This window comes from Podarcis raffonei, chromosome 1, assembly GCF_027172205.1.
Source record: "Podarcis raffonei isolate rPodRaf1 chromosome 1, rPodRaf1.pri, whole genome shotgun sequence".
Classification (NCBI taxonomy): domain Eukaryota; kingdom Metazoa; phylum Chordata; class Lepidosauria; order Squamata; family Lacertidae; genus Podarcis; species Podarcis raffonei.
This window is the reverse complement of record NC_070602.1, coordinates 87,750,907-87,772,250: the sequence shown is the minus strand read 5'-3', so window position 1 is coordinate 87,772,250 and position 21,344 is coordinate 87,750,907. Positions and strand designations below refer to the sequence as shown.

Here is a 21,344-nt window from a genome sequence, read left to right as displayed (position 1 = left end):
AATTGCAGTGATAATGAAGTATCCATATTTCAGTTCTTCATCTGCCACCTCTCCTCTTCAGCTCCTTTGTGGGGGGGAAATGTTTCTGGACAACTTCTCTAATCACTAGAATTAAGTCAATATGATGGCTATGGCACATACCAGCCTGAAGGCTTGCAAATCAAGCTGTCAAAGACAAGCAGTGCTAGTTCAGAAAAATCAACTATCTTGTAACACATGTGAACAAAATGAAGCTTTGCCATTGTTTTCTCCATGTGTACAAGATGAAGGCATTTCCCTTTCTGAACCTCTGAACTTTTAAAGTATAGTACAGGCTAAAGATGCCAACCTAGCAGTTATAAAGCACGTCAAAGTGCAAGTAGATAAATAGGTACTGCTGCAGCGGGAAGGTAAACGGCGTTTCTGTGCACTGCTCTGGTTTGCCAGAAGCGGCTTAGTCATGCTGGCCACATGACCCGGAAGCTGTACGCCGGCTCCCTCGGCCAATAAAGCGAGATGAGCACCGCAAGCCCAGAGTCATCCGCAACTGGACCTAACGGTCAGGGGTACCTTTACCTTTTTTACCTAAAGATGTTTTCAAGTGGCAGTTAGTACCCATGCTGCCTACTCCCACTGAAGATAAAACACAACTTTGAACATAGATACAAACCACCAGTTTATTGTGCACCAACATCTCTCATCTCTGGGAGCTGTGCCAAAGACTCTTATGACAGAAGTGAGTAATCAATGCATGGCAATCAGAAAGGCTGTGATGACAGCAAGCTACAGATGGACAAGGTGCTGAAGTAATTCACTCCAGCACCTTGTTAATGCAGCATATGTACATGATTTAGTGAGCGGAGCTTATCGAGTTCAAATTGCAAAAGCAGAGGTCATGAGAGATGCATTTACCCTTTTACATAAAAGCCAGCAGCAGCACATGTTGACAGTTGTTTAGTTCTGGAGGACTTTCTTCAGAGGAATCGTAAAAAGAAAACTAAGGCACAGTTTGTTACCCCAGTGGGACTGTGATCCTCAAGATTGCAGTCAATTACTGAAAGGCAGCATTTATCCACTGACAGGCATGGAAGGGGGCTAACCCCATTTCTTTTGTTTTACAGCTTTGACAAAGCTTTTCCTGAAAGTATCTTCTTGAGTGCTTTGGCATTATCTCCATCTGGTGCAGGTGGCCATCTATTATGATCTGTGGGAAAGGATACAATAAGACAGTTACTTTCAAAAGCTAGTGGCTGCTTCATCTCACCTTAACCCAGCTAGATCTTGATGAGCAGCTCTCTTAAATAAAGAAAACATCCTTTAAGTGTAAAGCACTCTTTCCCGACCTTGTGCCCTTCCGTTGTTTTGGGCTACAATTTCCATCAGTCCCCACCAGCATAGCTAATGATAATTATAAAGGTAAAGGTACCCCTGCCCGTATGGGCCAGTCGTGTCCGACTCTAGGGTTGTGCGCCCATCTCACTTAAGAGGCCGGGGGCCAGCGTTGTCCGGAGACACTTCTGGGTCATGTGGCCAGCGTGACAAAGCTGCCCTGGCGAGCCAGCACCAGCGCAGCGCATGGAAACGCTGTTACCTTCCCGCTATAAAGCGGTACCTATTTATCTACTTGCACTTAGGGGTGCTTTCGAACTGCTAGGTGGGCAGGAGCTGGGACCGAAAGACGGGAGCTCACCCCACCGTGGGGATTCGAACCGCTGACCATGCGATTGGCAAGCCCTAGGCACTGAGGTTTTACCCACAGCACCACCAGCGTCCCCTAATGATAATTATAGTCCAAAATAAATAGTGATACTAGGTTGGGGAAGACTGGGCTAAAGGAAATGCTCTCCAAACAACCTTTTATCGAATTCTTTCCAAAAATTATCATGTTACATATTTACAGTGATCCAAATTACAGCACTGTCTTTCCAACATGTATAGGAAGAGATCCTAGGAGAAAAAGCTATGGACCACGCATTAGTTATGTTCATTTCGGCTGAAAAATCTTCCAAACACCAAAAAGGCAAACTATATTTCTACAGATCTTTAGTCAGCCTTGGATTCAGCACATGAAGATCTGGGAAAAACTAGATGTGACATTGTTAAGTAAAGGGTTGTTTGTCAAAATAATGGAAAATCATTACCCCCCTTTCTTCCCCCATTCACTTCTTCCACCTCATAATCTCTATGACAGCAGTGTCTCACACCAAATGTAACTGACCTATAGAAAGGACTCTATGAACTGAGAACAGAGACATTATATATACCCTTGTTGTCTATTAAAATCCTTCAAAAAATTTTTATAAAAAGGTTCCTTCTTGTTGTTTATAAGACAGCTATATGACAATTCAATAACTGAGGTTGAGGTAATCCCAAGAGTGTTTTTACCAATCCCATTCCAATGTCATGAGATTTAAGGCGGCCATGGGTTAAGACTAGAACCTTTAAGTTAAGGCTGTTGAGCATATAGTTTAGGGAGGAAAGCATTCAGGGTTCACAGCACCACTTGCCCAAGACTGGCTAGTATAGAAATCCTTTTATTACAGTGAGCTGTATTACTCTACAATCCCAGGCTGGACCAAAAAACACTCACAACTAAATTATCAAGCTACTGCAAAGCTGACAATAAACTATGATAAAACTGAAGTGTTGATTTCCACAAAAGAGTGTAAGAGATCTAAACAGGCCCTGGGTGGGCATATAACTGAACAAGCTACTTGTTAGAAAGTAGTTTTTAAAAAGCAGGTTTTTTTACCTGGAACTTCCCATGGGGAACTATATATGCTCTGCCCACCATCAACCTTCACAGTTTCTCCAGTGATAAAAGAGGCAGCCGGAGACAGCAGGAAACACACCAAGGGAGATACCTTATAAAGATTCGAGACATTTACTTATGTGAATTACAGGTGTTCAATGCCTGCCATGCCATAGCACTTTTCAAAAATGCAGGCAAGGCTTCATGCATTCATCACAACCAAGGCAGTAGTGTATAGATTCTGCCCTACACATGTGCAAACGTATGCATTTGTATGTCAAAAGCATGGTGCCAATGCACAGTGATAAGCATGTAGGGTGGGCACAGAGCCAGTTACCACAACAGTGCCACCAGCCCTGCATGCGTCCATTGAATGCACATTTCTGAAAAGGGTTCCTGTTAGCTCCCTATTTGAAGGTGATTCTTAGAGCAGAAGTCATTACTGATCAATTACAGAAGATTTCTGACCAGTGGTCCACAGGAATATATTACTAAATACAAAATGTTCAAGTCAAAAAGAAAATGCTTGGTATTTTACTGTCCATAAATATTATATCATTTCAATGCTTTGCTGGCTTGGATATGTCAGCGGAACGATCCATTCTAAAAGTACTCAAAAATCACCTTCAAAACTGGCAAGGTTCTATGATATACTGCACATTCAAAAGTTCTGCAAGTTCAACCAGCAGGCTCGCAATGTGGTGTTTGCTACTGTGGAGTGAATGGTACATACAACATAATTATAGCATAATCAGGATACCTATTTTAGGTTTATACAATGCCAGGCACATAGCTTGCCCTTTAAAGAGTACTTCAATAAAAAATTTTGGTATGAACATATTTGTTAGTGGTATGCGTCTTCAAACATCTTACTCTTTGAAATTTAGGGTGTTCTTTCCAGTGTCATGAAATTCCTCTTTCCAATGCAATAGCACCATTTCCCCTTAATGCATTAGTTATTCTATGAGAGGCCTGAAGGACTGTATTTGGCCCTTGCTGACCTATCCCTGTTCACACACATGTTGATCAGGAGTACCACCGAAAACCATAGGCTTCCAACAGGATATTAAAAACACAATAAAACATCAAACATTAAAAACTTCCCTAAACAGGGCTGCCTTCAGATGTCTTCTAAAAGTCAGATAGTTGTTTATGTCCTTGACTTCTGGTGGGAGGGAGTTCCACAGGGTGGGCGCCACTACCAATCATCTGGAAAGACCCTCAGTGCCAAAAGGTAACTTTTAGGTTGAAATACTGTAATACCTCTTCAGGAAGTCCTAATCTCTTGGCAGGAATTTTTCGGACATAGCTTTTAAACAGTTCTTCACCATCTTTGTAATGTGCAACAGCAGTTTCTGAAAATATCACTCCCTATGAAGAAAAGGACAGACTCACAGTAAGACTCCATTAATGCTTAGTACAGTAACATTGAACCCTCTACACTGAAAAGCAGGTGCTCATTAAGACCTACATGGTTGGGGAAGGGGATAAAAATAAATTCCAGCTCTTATTCAAAATATTGGCTCTTTAACTTGCTTACAATTCCCTCAATAAATAGGGCTGTGCATATGCCACAATTCCCAACGCAACATTCTGTTCTTGTGTGGTGCAGGATTCACCCTGAGGAAAAACCACTTTAATGGCAACTGAGACTGACGGCCCAATATTCCTCATCCACTGTATAATGTATTTAAATTGTTTTATTGGTGTTATTGTTTGCATGGCAGTTGTCAGGGAACTGACATCGGAGCGAGAGGCGAAGGGGAGGCTCCCAGATGATGCGGGCGAAGGACCTAGCAGCAGGGGGAGAAACGGCTCAATAGAGGGGGAAGCAAATCAGCGCAACACAAGGGATAAAGGGGGGCAGATGGGGGAAGCGGAGAGAGGGCTCCAGGACTCTTCACTGGACATCAGTGAGGAGAGCACAGGTCCTCCGTTACCCACACCCTCCCTGCGCAGAAGACTCCCGCGCAGTGAGAGGAGGAGGAGACTGGGTGTCAAACAGCTTTTATGTTGGAAGAGGTTTAAGAAACGTCCACTGACGGATTCTGCTAGCGACTGAGGCAGCCACGATGAGAAGGGGCTGTGCAGTCAGAAAGGTTTAACCAGGCAAATTAGCCTAGAGAAGCACCAGTTTACGCACGAGTAACTCATACCCATTACAGCAGTTTTAAAACTTTTTTTAACCATTTGTATTTTCTTGATTATGTGTACTTTCCAACGGTCTCCTGCAGAAGGAAGGATGCGGTAGAATGATAATAAATATTTTTTTTAATAAAAAAAAACCAAGCACACGCACCAAAAAGCGTAGTTTCTATTCCTTGCAACTAAATTGTTCTCTCTCCTTTTGGCTTAACGGCACTTAAACAAATCTTTTATAAACCACTCAATCTCTGTGAAGAGTGGCATCATGATATTTAGGCATGTACCAAAGTAATTTTTGCTTAAGACAGCTTTCCCCGAAGTGTGACCCAGTCATTCAAGGAAGACACATTGTATATCTATAGAAATTGTTTGGGAGCTTGCATTTTATCACATTTCTATACTGTTGTAGTTTGCTTTGGCAGCTTCAGTCTGTGAAGCAGCTTATAAATTTGTGAAAGAAAGAAAGAAAGAAAGAAAGAAAGAAAGAAAGAATCGTCCTCCATTTCCATATCCTAAGACCCATCCCAAACCCTGGATGCTATTAGTAGGTTTAACTACAAAAACCCTTAATAGACTCAAATAATTATGACCAAATGCGCAGCTGGTAGGGAATTATCTTATTCTATCTCAGCTAAACCAAACTAAATGATCATTTTACAAATTTGTACTAATTTGACTCTTCCCTTTCAAGCACCAAAGCTGGTCTGGTCACATGTTTCTGTCACCTACCGGGGAAACAGAATTAATTCTCACTCCATTGCGGGCCCACTCGATGGCTAGGCTTTTGGTCAGGTTATCGACTGCGGCTCTTGCTGCACCACTGTGTCTGTGAGGGAAGGAAATTTTAAAAGGGCAATATTATCTTCCATCAATAAATAGACATGGGGTATGTGGCAGCTCCATCAAGACTGGATGCTTTGAAGTAACTATAGCGACACCTAGCAAGCCTAACTAGGTTCACACTCTGACAAGCAGTCGTCCAATCAAACAAATCCAAAACAAATCTCAGCAGAACAGGGCAGTCAAGTTAGCAATATCTGACATTCTAGAAGCTTAATTGCAAACTCAATGCTAACACAAACAATGAACAAAGGCTGGCTGAAGGCCTGCAGTAAAATGTTTTTTCAATATTTTGTGTTTGTCCAATTATTCCAGCCCAACGAAAAGCTCACAATGTTAATAGCATTCTGTATGACTCATCAAATGATAAACAACAAGTTATAGAAGTATAGGCAATGACTGAGAAAAAAGCATGGCTTACAGAAGACTGAGACATCTGAGGTGCAAGGTTGTTAATAAAATTGTACTTTGCGCTTCCAGACATCTCAGTCTTCTGTAGGAACTTTGCAGAAACAACTTGCAGTACAAAAACAGAAGTCGGTATGGTGCCCTGTCCTTTCACTGTGTTTATGAGAGAAGTCCTCTTGAACTAAACTGCAAATGCATGAGAAGTTATGTCATTGGGGCTGTCTGAAGGCAGCCCTGTATAAAAGGTACCCCTGCCTGTATGGGCCAGTCGTGTCCGACTCTAGGGTTGTGCGCCCATCTCACTTAAGAGGCCGGGGGCCAGCGTTGTCCGGAGACACTTCCGGGTCACATGGCCAGCGTGACGAAGCTGCTCTGGTGAGCCAGCACCAGAGCAGCACATGGAAACGCCGTTTACCTTCCCGCTATAAAGCGGTACCTATTTATCTACTTGCACTTAAGGGTGCTTTCGAACTGCTAGGTGGGCAGGAGCTGGGACCGAAAGACGGGAGCTCACCCCGCTGCGGGGATTCGAACCGCTGACCATGCGATCGGCAAGCCCTAGGCGCTGAGGTTTTACCCACAGCGCCACCCGCAGCCCTGTATAGGGAAGTGTTTAATGTTCAATGTTTTATTATGCTATTATCTTTGTTGGATGCCACCCAGAGTGGCTGGGGCAACCCAGTAAGATGGCGGATTACAAAAAGGCATGTGCAAAGATGCACAGCTATATAGGCAGACCTCAGCTAGACTCATCACACTGTCCCAGCAGAGGGACTCTGCTTTCCAGTTGGCTTCCTGCATTCCACTTTTTGTTCAAGAGCATTCTCAAGAAAGCCTTGCAGGTGACAATAAGTGAGGATCATAAGCACCGGCAATTTAGTCCCAAATTCCTCAAAGACTTCTGCTAAAATGGAATCTCAAGGAATGTGCATGTTAAATATTGGGAATCTGCTGTTCCATCTTGTTTTACCATTCAAATGCACATGACTACTCAGAGGGACATCAGTTTAAGTGAAAGCAAGTGGACTGTGTATCGTATACGGATAGCAGACTTACGACATGCCAGGAAACCCTTTCCACATATCAGCCACGATGTTGACAATAGCACCTCCGTGATCCTGCATCCAAGCATTGTACACTGGGTAGACACAGAAGAATGGTTGTGAAGGCTTTTACATTGCCAGATAAATGGTGTACAAAAATTACAGTAAACACATGAGTGGAATGAAATCTGTCTCAAGCCTTATTTCCATAGCCTTAGAAAACTTGACAAAACCAGTTGCTCAGAGGTGGAAGCAGCAATGACATTAAACCCAAATATTCACCTGAGAATCACAACTGAATGCACATCTTATAACTCTGTTGATATTTATCTGTACTGTATAACACAAAACTACAGCTCAGTGGGACAGCGCATCTGTTGCATGAAGGTTTCAGGTTCAAACCTTGGCATTTCCAGAAACGGCTGGGAAAGTCTCCTTTGTGAAATCCTGGAAAGTCATTGCTACTCATTGTGCAGGCAAGACTAGCTGCACCAAGTCTGACTCAGTGTGAGGCAGCTTCCTGAAGGATACCTGTCCATCTTGCTACCAATTCGTCTACTACTTCCTAAGAAAATGGCTCCAACTAGTTAGGCCTGATGACCCAGGCACGATGTTTCTAGGCAAGTATGGAGAACTAGAACTGACAGCACTTTTGGACAATGCAGTGTTTGCTCCAGCCCCCACCTCCTTTCCTTCTAGAAAAAACTGCTCTGGAGCCTTAAGGAAGATCCTGCTGCCTCACCTGTCACCCAGCATCAGTGTTCAAATGTAAATCTATCATCTAGTCAGTAGGCATCTGCAGACATGGAAAAAAATTGTCAAAGAATCCCCTTGCTTCTTCCACCTCTAGTTGTAAATTAGTCAGGGGGAGAAACTACTTGTCAGGTCTCATGGTTTGACCTGGGGTGTCAGATTTCAGCCTTCTTCCCAGGGTTTGAAGGGGGAAACGAGTTGAGATTCCTGCATTGCAGGGGGTTGGACTGGATGACTCTTAGGTCCCTTCCAACTCTAAGATTCTACGAAAACAGAATTTCAGATTGAGGACCAAAAATCAAGGCAGCAGGCTATTGTATCATTGGCTCAAGAGGCTTCATCCTGCTACCACTGCCCCATGTCTGTCAACCTCCAACCTAAGGCAGCATCCAGACTCTCTTAGCCCCCAACCTCTCCTCCTTGCATCTCAGGGTCTGAGCTTCAACAGACCTGGCAACCCAACTTTCAACCAAACCTAGTTAGCAGTGACAACTTAGCCTGGAGTCCTTTAATAACCTGCTGAGCCCAGGAAGAACCTCAAAGTTCTCTGGATGTCTGATTATAATGCTTCTGGGGACAGCAGAGCAAGAACATGCCATGGCAATGATAAAGAGACTGAACTGCTATATGGGGAAAGAAGAGGGGAAATTCTTCTGATGGCTTAGTTACTTATTTCCTGTGTACACCAAGTGCTCACCTGCTTTACAGCAGTAGAAGGTCCCAGTCAAGTTAGTTTCAATCACAGCATTCCAGCCTTTTGAACTAATTGCTTCTGCTGGGCTAGGAAACTGGCCTCCCCCATTGTTGACCAGGAAATCTATCCTCCCATGAAGGTCCAATGTTGATTTCACCAGTGCCTCTACCTACCAATAGTAAAAAAAGTTGAGTGATAAGTCTGCACACAGTAGCCTTTTAGCGTTAGTCATTTCTACATTAATTACTCAAGCTTGCCCTGAATAAAAACAATTGGTTGTTTTGTAGTGGTTTCTTTTTGTATTTTGTATATGTTGTATATTTATCTTGCAAAAAGAAGGTTAGGGGCTGGTAAAACAGTGTGAACACTAAAGAAATCACAACATTGCAGCTGGAGGTCTAATGTCCACTGGAACCTCCTAAAAATAGACTTTTAGATCTAGATTATAGAATGTCTCAGAGAACTTTCATGATGCTACAAAATTTAACATATAGTAACAGCTGACTGGGTGGGACGCGGGTGGCGCTGTGGGTAAAACCTCAGTGCCTAGGACTTGCCGATCGCATGGTCGGCGGTTCGAATCCCCACAGCGGGGTGCGCTCCCGTCGTTCGGTCCCAGCGCCTGCCAACCTAGCAGTTCGAAAGCACCTCCGGGTGCAAGTAGATAAATAGGGACCGCTTACCAGCGGGAAGGGAAACGGCGTTTCGTGTGCTGCGCTGGCTCGCCAGATGCAGCTTGTCACGCTGGCCACGTGACCCGGAAGTGTCTGCGGACAGCGCTGGCTCCCGGCCTATAGAGTGAGATGAGCGCACAACCCTAGAGTCTGGCAAGACTGGCCCGTACGGGCAGGGGTACCTTTACCTTTACTTTACCTAACAGCTGACTGACATGAGCATCTTGTCAAACACAACATGAAATGACATTCCTAACAATGCCATGCATAATACTGCAAAGAATGGATAAAAAGAGCTTTTCTGCAATGAAGGATATTAGAATAGTTATTTTATATCTAATCCTGGAAGCAGTAAACATGCATCCTCAAATGTACCTAAACCTTAGTTAGGTAGATAGAGACTTTATGGTGCAGCAGCAGCACTGATAGAATGAACAAGCAGCCTTTAATATTCTATTTAAGTCTTGTATGAAACAGTCTTTTGCCAGCAGGCAGGTCTTGCTAGTTCCCAAGGTCATCAAGGGAGGACAACCAATCTGTTGTATTTTATGAATGAAAACAGCAGCATGCAAATTAATGCATTCCCAAAGAATGGAAGCAAGGCCCACTTGGCACAGATAGAAGAGCAGAGTTCAGAGAGAAGCTGGGTGAGCATTTCTGAGATTTTAGACCACCCTTGCTCAACTTAGTGCCCTGTAGATGTTTTAGACTACAACTCCCATCAGAAGATGAAACTAAAGCCCAGAAGATGAAACTAAAGCCCAGCGGTAAGTAAGAAAGCATGCAGGTGGGGGCTGACTGATGGCACTCTGAGGTGGTAGGGCAGTGCCCCATTTGCTCTAATGGACCAACTTCCATGTTGCTCTTCCCTTTTCAACTCCATTGAAAAGTTCTTTTTAGGGCAAACTTGGAAAAGCGATTTCATTCTCCTCTTAATTCAATAGCACCAGTTTTCTTCCCACCACTCCACCTGTGTCCCGAGTTTCAAATTCACCTCTGACCTTCAGAGCATTTGGCAAAAGCTCTTAAAAATTGAGGATTAAAAATAAGGCTGCTTTCTTGCCTTAATGCAAACATATCTGTGCTTTAAAGAATAATGCATTGCCACACAGAAGTTATTCTTCCCATCCAATCAGTTTGTGTGTCCCCTTTCCGCTATCTGTGCCAGTGGTCTTCACAAGGATCCAAGGGGCCTGGATCCCTGCCAAGCAAAAGATGGAAAAAATGCTAATCCAGCAGCATCCTCAGCTACCCAAAACAAGTAATGGCAACATTCTGCTGAAGTGACAGAGTCACAGTCTATACAACCCCGTCAAAGAAAGGCGAAATGCCATTCTTGAATATTTAGCAAGGCATGTACAGCAGGTACAATTCTTTCAGCATAGATTTTGTGCAGAATCAGACCAGCAGTCTTGCAAAAATGCAAGAAAAAATCCTTACATTTTTGTAAGAAGAAGTTTTATAAATGCGTAATATTTCTTTATAGTGATGCCTAATACGAGACAATTTGCAGAACAAACCCTTGTCTAACTAGCTCACAGCTAAGGGCTGCTTCAGGTGTTACATCATAGGTATAAATTAATACCTGTGCACTCCTTTTAAAAAGAGGCATACAATCTGGGAATCTGAATACAAACAGCTGAATTAGCTCAAGTTGACAAGAAACTGTGTGCGACTCTTCTAGAAAAACAAGAGCCATATATTACTAAAATGTTTCATTTTGGTATATCATTTGAGGAAATGATAATCATGGAAACATACTCTACAGAATATATCACAGGGTGGTGACCCCAAAACTGTCTTTTTCTATAATCATCTCTGTACTGCGGAATTCCCTACCATCTGCCATATGTGAAGCATTATCCATCAGATGTTTCAGATTACTTGTAAATGCATATGTTTTGCCTGTGATTTCCCTAGTCCATAAGACTGGATCCTGATATTACATAATTCCTTTTTTTAATCATACTGTTTTACTGATTTTGTTGTATGTCTGTTTTATGATACCGTTTCAATTTTTTTAGGTTGTAGTTTTGTACACAGCTTTGAGATCTTTAGACAATGAGATGAGGAAGAACCTTATGTACTAGTAAATTTAAAAATGGCTTTTTTAAACTTACTATTAAAAGAGGCCGTAAGGGGGCAGCAGGGAAGGGGTAAGAGTGTGTTCAGGAGTTTGTATTAAGAAAGGAGATAAATAGGCTGCATATTAGCATATACCGTATTTTTCGCACGATAGGACGCACCGGTCCATAGGACGCACCTAGATTTTGGGGGGGGGAAATAAAGGGGAAAAAATTTATCACCCCCCCGCCAGGCGCGGGGCTGGGGCGGGGGAAGCCCGAGCTTCCCCCTCCCCCAGAACGGGACCCAGAGCCATGCCGAAGCTGCGCGCAGCTTTGGCATCGCTCTGGGAGCTTGCGGGGCTGGGGGAGGAGGAAGCCCTCCGCCAGCCTCCAAACCATGTCGGGAGACAGCGGGATGGCGCGCTGCGCCTCTCCCGCTGTCCCCCGAGTTTGCGGGGCTGGCAACGGGGAGGAGCAGGCTTCTCCCCGTCGCCAGCCTTCTAGCCAAGTCGGGGGACAGCAGGAAGGGCGCGCTGCGCCTCTCCCGCTGTCCCCCGAGTTTACGGGGCTGGCGACGGGGAGGAGCAGGCTTCTCCCTGTCGCCAGCCTTCTAGCCAAGTCGGGGGACAGCAGGAAGGGCGCGCTGCGCCTCTCCCGCTGTCCCCCGAGTTTGCGGGGCTGGCGACGGGGAGGAGCAGGCTTCTCCCCGTCGCCAGCCTTCTAGCCAAGTCGGGGGACAGCAGGAAGGGCGCGCTGCGCCTCTCCCGCTATCTCCCGAGTTTGCGGGGCTGGCGACGGGGAGGAGCCGGCTTCTCCCCCCCCCGCCAGCCTTCTAGCCAAGTCGGGGGACAGCGGGAAGGGCGCGCTGCGCCTCTCCCGCTGTCCCCCGAGTTTGCGGGGCTGGCGATGGGGAGGAGCCGGCTTCTCCCCCCCGCCAGCCTTCTAGCCAAGTCGGGGGACAGCGGGAAGGGCGCGCTGCGCCTCTTCCGCTGTCCCCCGAGTTTGCAGGGCTGGCGACGGGGAGGAGCAGGCTTCTCCCCCCCCGCCAGCCTTCTAGCCAAGTCGGGGGACAGCGGGAAGGGCGCGCTGCGCCTCTCCCGCTGTCTCCCGAGTTTGCGGGGCTGGCAACGGGGAGGAGCTGGCTTCTCCCCCCCCCCCGCCAGCCTTCTAGCCAAGTCGGGGGACAGCGGGAAGGGCGCGCTGCGCCTCTCCCGCTGTCCCCCGAGTTTGCAGGGCTGGCGACGGGGAGGAGCAGGCTTCTCCCTGTCGCCAGCCTTCTAGCCAAGTCGGGGGAGAGCGGGAAGGGCGCGCTGCGCCTCTCCCGCTGTCCCCCGAGTTTGCAGGGCTGGCGACGGGGAGGAGCAGGCTTCTCCCCCCCCCCCCCGCCAGCCTTCTAGCCAAGTCGGGGGACAGCGGGAAGGGCGCGCTGCGCCTCTCCCGCTGTCCCCCGAGTTTACGGGGCTGGCGACGGGGAGGAGCAGGCTTCTCCCTGTCGCCAGCCTTCTAGCCAAGTCGGGGGACAGCAGGAAGGGCGCGCTGCGCCTCTCCCGCTGTCCCCCGAGTTTACGGGGCTGGCGACGGGGAGGAGCAGGCTTCTCCCTGTCACCAGCCTTCTAGCCAAGTCGGGGGACAGCAGGAAGGGCGCGCTGCGCCTCTCCCGCTGTCCCCCGAGTTTGCGGGGCTGGCGACGGGGAGGAGCAGGCTTCTCCCCGTCGCCAGCCTTCTAGCCAAGTCGGGGGACAGCAGGAAGGGCGCGCTGCGCCTCTCCCGCTATCTCCCGAGTTTGCGGGGCTGGCGACGGGGAGGAGCCGGCTTCTCCCCCCCGCCAGCCTTCTAGCCAAGTCGGGGGACAGCAGGAAGGGCGCGCTGCGCCTCTTCCGCTGTCCCCCGAGTTTGCAGGGCTGGCGACGGGGAGGAGCAGGCTTCTCCCCCCCCGCCAGCCTTCTAGCCAAGTCGGGGGACAGCGGGAAGGGCGCGCTGCGCCTCTCCCGCTGTCTCCCGAGTTTGCGGGGCTGGCAACGGGGAGGAGCTGGCTTCTCCCCCCCCCCGCCAGCCTTCTAGCCAAGTCGGGGGACAGCGGGAAGGGCGCGCTGCGCCTCTCCCGCTGTCCCCCGAGTTTGCAGGGCTGGCGACGGGGAGGAGCAGGCTTCTCCCTGTCGCCAGCCTTCTAGCCAAGTCGGGGGAGAGCGGGAAGGGCGCGCTGCGCCTCTCCCGCTGTCCCCCGAGTTTGCAGGGCTGGCGACGGGGAGGAGCAGGCTTCTCCTCCCCCCCCCGCCAGCCTTCTAGCCAAGTCGGGGGACAGCGGGAAGGGCGCGCTGCGCCTCTCCCGCTGTCCCCCGAGTTTGCAGGGCTGGCGACGGGGAGGAGCAGGCTTCTCCCCCCCCCCGCCAGCCTTCTAGCCAAGTCGGGGGAGAGCGGGAAGGGCGCGCTGCGCCTCTCCCGCTGTCCCCCGAGCTTGTGGGGCTGGCGGTGGGGCTCTCCTGAAGCCTGGAGAGCTAGAGGGGTCGGTGCGCACCGACCCCTCTCGCTCTCCAGGCTTCAGCGAAAGCCTGCATTCCAACCATAGGACGCACACACATTTCCCCTTCATTTTTGGAGGGGGAAAAGTGCGTCCTATAGTGCGAAAAATACGGTAACACATTCCAGGTATATGGAGAAGCCAGAGAAAAATCAGTATAGGTGAGTAACAGAACAAATATCAGAGCCCTATTAAGTAAGAACAGCAATTAACTCCAGTTGGAAAATGAGGAATCAAGAAATACAAAAGGGCAAGTCCATAAAGTAGCACATGAAAAAAGTAGATCACTCAACAGAATATTTATGGAGATAACCCTCAAGCACTAGACAAGAATGCAGCAACTCATACACAGGATTTGATGTTTAATTATGATTAGGTACAGCTGAATGCATTTCCTAGCAGCAGTCTGGATAGTCAACCAATTACAAAACCCTGATTTAACAATGCATTTAGAAGAAAATCCAGCCTCTTCAGAGAACATGCTACAAGAAACCTTTAAATCCACACACATACACACTCCCAGGCAGCAGAGTCCAATCACATTATACTGCAAAGCCACTCATAGCCACCAAATGAGAAGTACAGATAAAAGGCTGGGCTGTTTACAGAGTATTAAGGAATTATGCAAGCACTGCATGCTCAATATGGAGAGCCATATTAATGGTTAAGACCCTTCAGTAAATGTTTGACTATGAAACCATGAGCAGTGTAATCCTTCACATGACCACTCAGAAGGAAGCCTCACCGAGCTCAATGAGAGTTACTCCTGTGTAAGTTTGTTTAGGCTTGCAGCCTAAATTGCTTTGTTTAAGAAGAAAAATCGCCCAGAGAGTATCACTCAACCTTCCCCCATTAGCAAAAAAAGGAGTATTTCAGAGAGCATCATGGGCTGCAGTCCTGCACCCTTCAACACCTTTATTCCATTGGAATAAAGAACTACTACTAGATTCAGACGTCAAACTTATGAACAGACCTCCCTTCCACTCTGAGAGGAAGCTATTGTTTCAGGGTTTTTGGAGACTTGTAACAATGTATATAACCAGACTTTGTACACTGTTGAAGCAGCACCCTCTTCAAAAGGAATTGTTATTAAACTGAAGCAATTTAAAGCGGATGAATGTAATAATTTATATGCAGAATTTGATATTTAATTATGATTAGCTATAAGATCACAAAACTAGTGAAAGCATGGTGTTTTCTTTCCATACTTCACAAGTAATTTTATAATGATACATGTAATAACACCATGCTTTCACTAGTTTTGTGATCTTATAGCTAATCATAATTACAGCTAATCATTAATATTTATACCCCACCCATCTGGCTGGGCTTCCCCAGCCACCAAAGACTATCAACCTCATACCTAATAGATACAATACCTAAGTGAAACCACTTCTAATACCAGATGTTGGGAGACAAACAGGAAAGGGCTGCTACCTTCGTAGCTTGTTTGCAAGCTTCCCAAAAGTATTTAGCTGGCCACTATTGGAAACAGAATACTAAGCATTTGGTATCCAATCCAAGAGTTTTCTTATGAAATCTATGGCTTCATCACTACCAGTAGGTAACATTATCTATAGATTTTGGTCTGAAGGCCTTTAGTTCCAACGACTCCTCTAAAAGCAGCAAATATGAGATGGAAGGCTGTTCAATTAAATAATCACAGGGAGCTCATCTCATCACTGCCATCTTATCACAACCCAGATACAATCTCCTGGTGCTGAGTGTAGGGTGGGCTGGAGAGAAAAGAGAACTGAGGTCATCTTTCCACATGACAGCATTCAATAGCTTTATGTTCTTTATGTCAGGAGAGACAATCAAGCCTGGTAGGACTGGTGGCTACAGGATGTTGAACAGCCAAGAGAAACAGAGGGTACAATGCAGCATCACTGTATTCTTAACAAAGGAAACTGGCAGACCGCACAGCATTCAGGAGCCCTGTGCCAATAAGCAGAATTATTTATGAAAAAGAAAGCAAGGAGGCCCCTGAGGATAAAGATGAAGACTCTGAAACTCGCATTCAATAAGTTATTCCCTAGATGTTTTACGTGAATCTCCTTTTGCTGATCAGGGAAACAGCCACTCCATAAGCCCAGTTATGAAATAAATGGAAAGAGAAAGCAGTGGTTTAGGCAGAATGAACTAAAATAGAACCAAGGAAGGGCTATTTTTCATAGCAGGAACACTATTTGGAGATGAAGGCAGAAGACTGACAATAGGTGGTTCTATTATTATTATTACTACTACTACTACTACTACTACTACTATTGAAAAAGCAGAATTTGAAAGTGATATGACAGCTCTAACACCGTTGATTAATCATAGAGCATAGCTGGCTTCCTTATACAAAGTTGCTGTGTTTGGTATTGAATTTATATACCGCTCTATACCACCGAACAAAATCAAAATATAAAACCACAAAATATATAATCAAAATAAAAATTCAATGCCTACAGCTGACTGGTCATGAATCTGCAGGACTGCAAGTCTTTCCCAGCCTAAGCTGGAGATGTTGGAGATTGAACATGGGATCTTTTGCATGCAAAGCACACATGCTTTCCCAAGGAGCTGAAACAGGGGTGAAAACCCAGGTCAAAGATGCAGTTTAGAGTTTGGATTTGATATCCCGCTTTATCACTACCCTTAGGAGTCTCAAAGCAGCTAACATTCTCCTTTCCCTTCCTCCCCCACAACAAACACTCTGTGAGGTGAGTGGGGCTGAGAGACTTCAGAGAAGTATGACTAGCCCAAGGTCACCCAGCAGCTGCATGTGGAAGAGCGGGGACACGAACCCAGCTCACCAGATTACGAGTCCACCACTCTTAACCATTACACCACACTAGCACACGCACTCCACACATTTGCATACACACACACACAGGCTGGGAGCCTCAATGGCACCCCTCTGGAGCGTTCACCCGGGACAAAAAAACCTGGCTAGCCCCCCAGTAGCTATGGCACTGCTTATAATATCTAGTAATTTTTGAAACACTACCAAATTTGGGTCTCAGGCTGTTTTTGGACTACAATTCCCATAATCCCTGGCCACTGGCCCTGCTAGCTAAGGATGATGAGAGTTGTAGTTCAAAAACCGCTGGAGACCCAAGTTTGGGAAACCCCGCAATACCATGACAAAAGAAACAAGCATCTGCAATCCTACTGCCTTCAACTCTCAAAAAAAAACCCAGAGAAAATGTCTTCCTCCAGCTCCAAAAGACAGGTTACAAACAGGAAGGGCTTTGAAGGATTACCAGGAGAAATAGTGAGCACCACCCACGGATTAGGAAACCAAGAAGCATATGCAAAAAGAAAGTAAATTATGACAAATGCCGAATCTTAAAAGTTTATTCATGAATGTGAGACAAATAATTCCAGATACACTTGAGGTTTCGGACAGACCCAGATAGTGCATTGCAGTCTGAATAATTAAATGGTTCATAGTGACAAAGGATAGTAGATGCACACAAAAACGCTTTAGAGTTAGTGAAAAGGAACATTAACTTTCCCCTTCCCACTGCTCTTTTACAAAGCCCTTCCCCAATTATTTTTTAAAAGTAGAACCAGCAACACACCTTAACAACATAAACAACTGGGTGTTACCACTTTCATAATCAGACTGGGTGACTCTTCTAAGCTACACAAAATAAAAAACTACCATGATTTAGGGAAAGCAACAATTTCTTAGTCAAAGCAACAGCCAGGTTACATGTTTTCCTTATAAAACAAAGTCACCAAAAATAAGTGGCCTTTCCCCCTTTTCTTTGGAATAATCCAGATGCACTGTTTAAGTCCAAGTGGCTGGCGTCTAGATCCAATCTCCAGATGCAAGCACCCACATGTGTACATTTCTCAATGCTTGCAAAATCTACATTCTTCAGAAGTCATTTCAACATTGGCAAAGGAGGCTGTTATTAGTGACGTACAACATTAAAGACAATTATGCAGCAAGATGTAAATCTTTTCCCATCACAGAGTATTACTCTTACAACAACCTCTTTGAAAAATACTGTGAACTACCAGCTGCTTTGGGATTCATTTGAATTAAGAGCGGCACAGAAATATAATAAATCAAATTTTGTGTGTTTGTGTGTGTGTAATACACTCAAGGCAAGTATTCTCCAGTGAGCCAGTAGACTAGTTGTCCACTCTACAGCACAAAAGTATTTTGTTTTTACCTCCTCTTCTTTGCGAATGTTGCACTGTACAGGGGTAACCTGGGCAGAAACTGTGGATGGAATTTTGGCAGCTAGCTCGTTCGCTGCAGCTTTTAATCTGTCGAATTTGCGGGAGGCAATGACTACATTACAACCTGTCAAAAAAGAGGGGGGAAATACATTTTAGACATTAATAGTCTTGCATTCATAGGCATAGCCGGGGGGGCAGCTGCCCCCCAATCAAGTAAATAAAAAAAATACTTAATAAACTGACCAACTGTGTCACAGATAACATGGTTCTGCCCCCCCCCAAATCCTGGCTATGCCCATGGTTGCATTTTAGTAGAGGCAACAAGGGTTCTTGCTTAACAAATGGCACTGTACACAGACTGTGATAACCATCTTCAATCATGACTTTCTGGATTGTCAAGCATTTTGGCAGTTCTGGAAGTCTGCAAAGTCAGATACCTGAAATGCTTCTATAAATTGTTATTTAAGCTTGCAAATTGTACCCCCACCCCCACTACTGAACTAGAAAGCCATCTCACAGAAACTTCCCGAGCCAATGGTAGAATTTGAATTATAAGACATGAAATTAGTGTAGTGCCAACGACAACAGAAACAAGACCTCTTTGGATTACAAAGAACCACGTCCACCATCACTTATTGACCTAGAAGTGCAGATATATGCACATGTGGTGGGAATGCACAGCCATTAAGGAATTTTGGAATAACATCTATAACGAATTTTAAAAAGTTATTTAAGTTCTCATTTAAGAAAAAACCTGAAACCTTCCTCCTAGGTATAATGTCACCAGAAATTTAAAAAGATGTTAGACCACTTTTTATGTACACAACAGTAGCAGCCAGGATCTTAATTGCAAGAAACTGGAAAAGTGATAAAACACCTACGATAAATGAGCGGCAGGTCCAAATGATAGAATATCTACAGTTCGAAATGATGACAGGGAGAGTCAGAGGTTATTCAAAACAGAAAGTACATTCTAGTATTTCCAAAAGCATGCTATTACATTCTGAATTATACCAGAATGGACAAATGATGGACATTTTACGGACATTTCATTCGATGAACAAATGAAGAAGTCTATCATTTGTGGCTTGGCTTCAGAATTTGCATGTACACACACCATGTGTTAATCAAAAGTGGTGTGTTTCAGTAAAACAACATTCAATGGCAAAAAGTTGCCCACCCTTAGTTTATGACTTCATTCATCGTTCAAGCCACAAACGAGGTACAGAATCTTCAGCAGCAGCTGAGTTAGTTTGGTATTTTAATGCCTGCCCTACTTAACACACAAGTGACATGGCCTGATTCCCTGGTGTGACCCATGTAAAGCACACAGATATACCCAGCTTTTTTTCAAACTGCCAATCACTTTCCCTACAGCTCAGTTATCCATCAGTTACAAGTGCAGCTTAGAGAATCAGAGTTCATTATCTGCCTTCCTGGATTTGACATTATATATCACTGATTAACAAGAGACATTAATCCTCTAGGACAGGGGCCAAAGGCAATGATGAGCCAGTGTGGTGCAGTAGTTAGAGCGCTGGAATAGGACCAGGGAGACCAGGGTTCAAATTCCCACGCAGCCATGAAGGTCGCTGGGTGACTTCTCAGCCTAACCTACCTCACAGGGTTGTTGTAAGGCTAAAATGCAGAGGGAGAAAAGTTTGTACACCACCTTGAGCTCCTTGAGTAAAAGATGGGATATAAATATAACTATAAATATATATAAAACAACTAGCTTATCAAGACACAATAGGAGTTACTCTCCCTCTGAAGAAGCATGTACTGTACACAGCTTGGATACTGTGAATATTTCTGGATCCTTTGCTGTCACTTGAGGCTCAGGTGGTCTCTGTCGCACGGAGCGCCTTCCATCAGCTTTAGCTGGTAGCCCAGTGGGGGCCCTATCTGTACTAGGGTAGCCTAACTGCTCTAGGAACCTCTAGGATAGATTACTGCGATGTGTTATATGCAGGACTGCCTCTCTGAAGATGGTTTGAAAACTTCAAGTGCTGCAAAATTTGGCAGCCTGCAACCCCCTGGCTACGCCCCTGGGAGGCTACACCTGTTGAATTCCTGCCAGTCCTGTTGAAAACAAGGAAGGAGAAGACACGGGGCAGCCCAAGTCTACCACCAACCCGCTATTTCCTCCCGAGGGGACGTGTGAATGCGTGCACGCGTGCGCGCAGCGAGGGTACCCCGCCTGGTTCACTCCCGATTTTGGGGGAGTCCCCGGGGGCTTCCCTCTGGTTCTTTCCCCTTCGGATCGCCCCTTGCCCACCAAGCTGCAGCAGGTCGGCGCTGATGGCCTTGCCGATGCCGGTGCCCCCGCCGGTCACGATGGCCACCCGGTTGCGGAACAGCCCGGACGCCAGAAAGCGACCCCCGTGTCCGCCACAAGACGCCGCCGCCATCTTCGTCTCAAGAGATCCGAAGTCTCGAAAGCCACCAGCAGCCTTCGAGGGGGAGGGGGGAGGGATTAGCACCACGTGACCCAGCGCCCCGCCCCCTTTTCCCCTCCTCCTGAATTAAGCCACCAAAGCAAGCGCTGGCTGCAGGAGCATCAAGAGTATTCTTAGCATTAGAATTGTTTTATTATTGGTGCCGCTTTGTAGCCCCGACGGGGCGGGGCGTCCTCATCGCAGTGCAACCCAGTGGGCTGCCAAGAGGAGCGCGCTTTCTCCTATTACATGCGTGCCAGAAAAGGGAGGAGGGTCGCAAGGGGCGGCGGCCTTCTTTCTCTCCCCCCCCCACTTTTTACCTCGCAACACAAAAGGCCTGCCCCCTTCCCTGCTGCCTGCATTTAGCTTGAGGGAGGAACGGAGGGTGGGAGGGGGAGATTGCCCCTCTCCTCCGGTTCTTCCTCGACGCGCAGAGAGGGAATCGTGACTTGCTTCTCTGCGCGCATGCAGTGAGAGGAAGGGTGCGTGGGAGAGATGGGATCCTGAGCCTCTCCCACCCAGCGCCGCAGCCTGAGGGTTGATGGCTTCACCCGTCGGGAAAAGAGGGAGCAGCAGCGCCCCAGCCGTCGCGCCTGCTGCAACCGAGCTATGCCGAGACCCGTTGACTGCGGCGATGAGCAGCTTCAAGCGGAGGGATCCCGACGGCGACCCAGCCGTTCGTCGCTGAAGCGGACCTGCCCGGCGCCCCCCGCGCCTCTCTCCATCTCCTGGGCAGACGGGCCACTGGGGCGAGGGGAGAGGAGGAGAGCTCCTCCTTGCCTGGCTGCGTTCACCTTGCCAGGGTAAAGGGTGGTGGGAGAAGAGACGGTGACACATCCTACCCCACCC

General features: G+C 46.6%; 1 protein-coding gene across 2 annotated transcripts; it reads right to left on the bottom strand.

The window, feature by feature from the left end:
* Nucleotides 1-638: 638 nt before the first annotated feature.
* On the bottom strand, nt 639-21,332 carry PECR (peroxisomal trans-2-enoyl-CoA reductase). Of its 2 annotated transcripts, none has more exons than XM_053402611.1 (8): nt 20,816-21,332; nt 18,048-18,181; nt 8,618-8,783; nt 7,181-7,262; nt 5,606-5,702; nt 3,995-4,102; nt 2,732-2,843; nt 639-1,183 (listed from the first exon to the last, which is right to left on the bottom strand). In XM_053402611.1, the coding sequence occupies exons 1-8, from the start codon at nt 21,330-21,332 to the stop codon at nt 1,095-1,097; spliced, it is 1,305 nt and encodes a 434-aa protein (XP_053258586.1). In that variant the 3' UTR covers nt 639-1,094. The 2 variants fall into 2 exon arrangements, with proteins under 2 accessions (XP_053258586.1, XP_053258596.1); XM_053402621.1 differs by lacking the exon at nt 20,816-21,332 and adding an exon at nt 20,336-20,486.
* Between the last annotated feature and the right edge of the window lie 12 nt (nt 21,333-21,344).